The following is a 902-nucleotide window of genomic DNA, read 5'->3' on the forward strand; positions in this document are numbered from 1 at the left end:
GTTGAACTCCATGAGGTTGGCAGCATGTACCCCTATGCCTCTTCAGAACCAAGCAACCAGGAAAGAGGAGCCATGCTTCCACCTGCTGATCCAAGCATTCCCTTAGGGAACTTGGAGAACGTGCTCAGTCCTGGGAGCCTGTCTTACTTTTATAGTAGCTATGTTGGCTCACAGACCGACTAACGCTGTGCAGCCAATGATCATGTGACTACACACAACGCTGCACCGTCTTTCTGGGGGGAAAGGTGGTGTTTTTTTGCAAGCCAATAATGTGGAATGTGAGCATTTGTCTACTAAGTGCCCCCTGCCCCTGTAATCGCTCCTGCCTGGCTCTTCTCAGCGGCGTGTAGTGCAACTGACTGGCTGTCTGTGTTTTCAGGGTATCCCACCTGTAAAGAGAAGGTGAAGAGGAGGCCCGGTGGCCGGTCGGAAGTGATATACAACTACGTGCAACGGCCGTTCATCCAGATGTCCTGGGAAAAGGAAGAAGGCAAAAGCCGCCACGTTGATTTCCAGTGTGTTCGGAGCAAATCTCTAACAAACCTCGTCACAGTGGGTGACGACGTTTCGGAGGACCATGAGGTTATAATGCATCACCCCCCCCAAGTAGATGAACTCGACAGGCTAAACGCACCGTTCTCCCAGATGGCTGTTAACGACCTGCCAGATTAGTTGTGGCTCAGGGAGAAATAGTCCTGCGTGACGTGGGAGCGTCTCAGCGTAGTTTCATCCCAGGTGATGGGACACGGACTCCTGCAAGGTGCTTTGTCCTCGTTCGTGCTCTTACTGCGTTGTCATATTTCAGGCATGTTAATAAAGAGGCACACCCCGTAGTCTGATAGTGCAATCCAAAGCAGCGTCTCCTCAGACAAAACGAAATTATGCTGTTTGTTTCTACTACA

General features: G+C 51.0%; 1 protein-coding gene across 1 annotated transcript; it reads left to right on the plus strand.

Annotated features, from left to right (window-relative positions):
• Window positions 1–379: 379 nt before the first annotated feature.
• LOC104509048 (BTB/POZ domain-containing protein KCTD20-like) lies at window positions 380–672 on the plus strand (the record flags this gene model as incomplete). The annotated part of the gene is made up of 1 exon (XM_010150861.1): window positions 380–672. A coding segment is annotated over one exon (293 nt), but the record flags the coding sequence as incomplete, so codon positions are not given.
• Between the last annotated feature and the right edge of the window lie 230 nt (window positions 673–902).

The sequence above is a fragment of the Eurypyga helias genome, unplaced genomic scaffold, assembly GCF_000690775.1.
Source record: "Eurypyga helias isolate BGI_N326 unplaced genomic scaffold, ASM69077v1 scaffold51394, whole genome shotgun sequence".
Lineage (NCBI taxonomy): Eukaryota > Metazoa > Chordata > Aves > Eurypygiformes > Eurypygidae > Eurypyga > Eurypyga helias.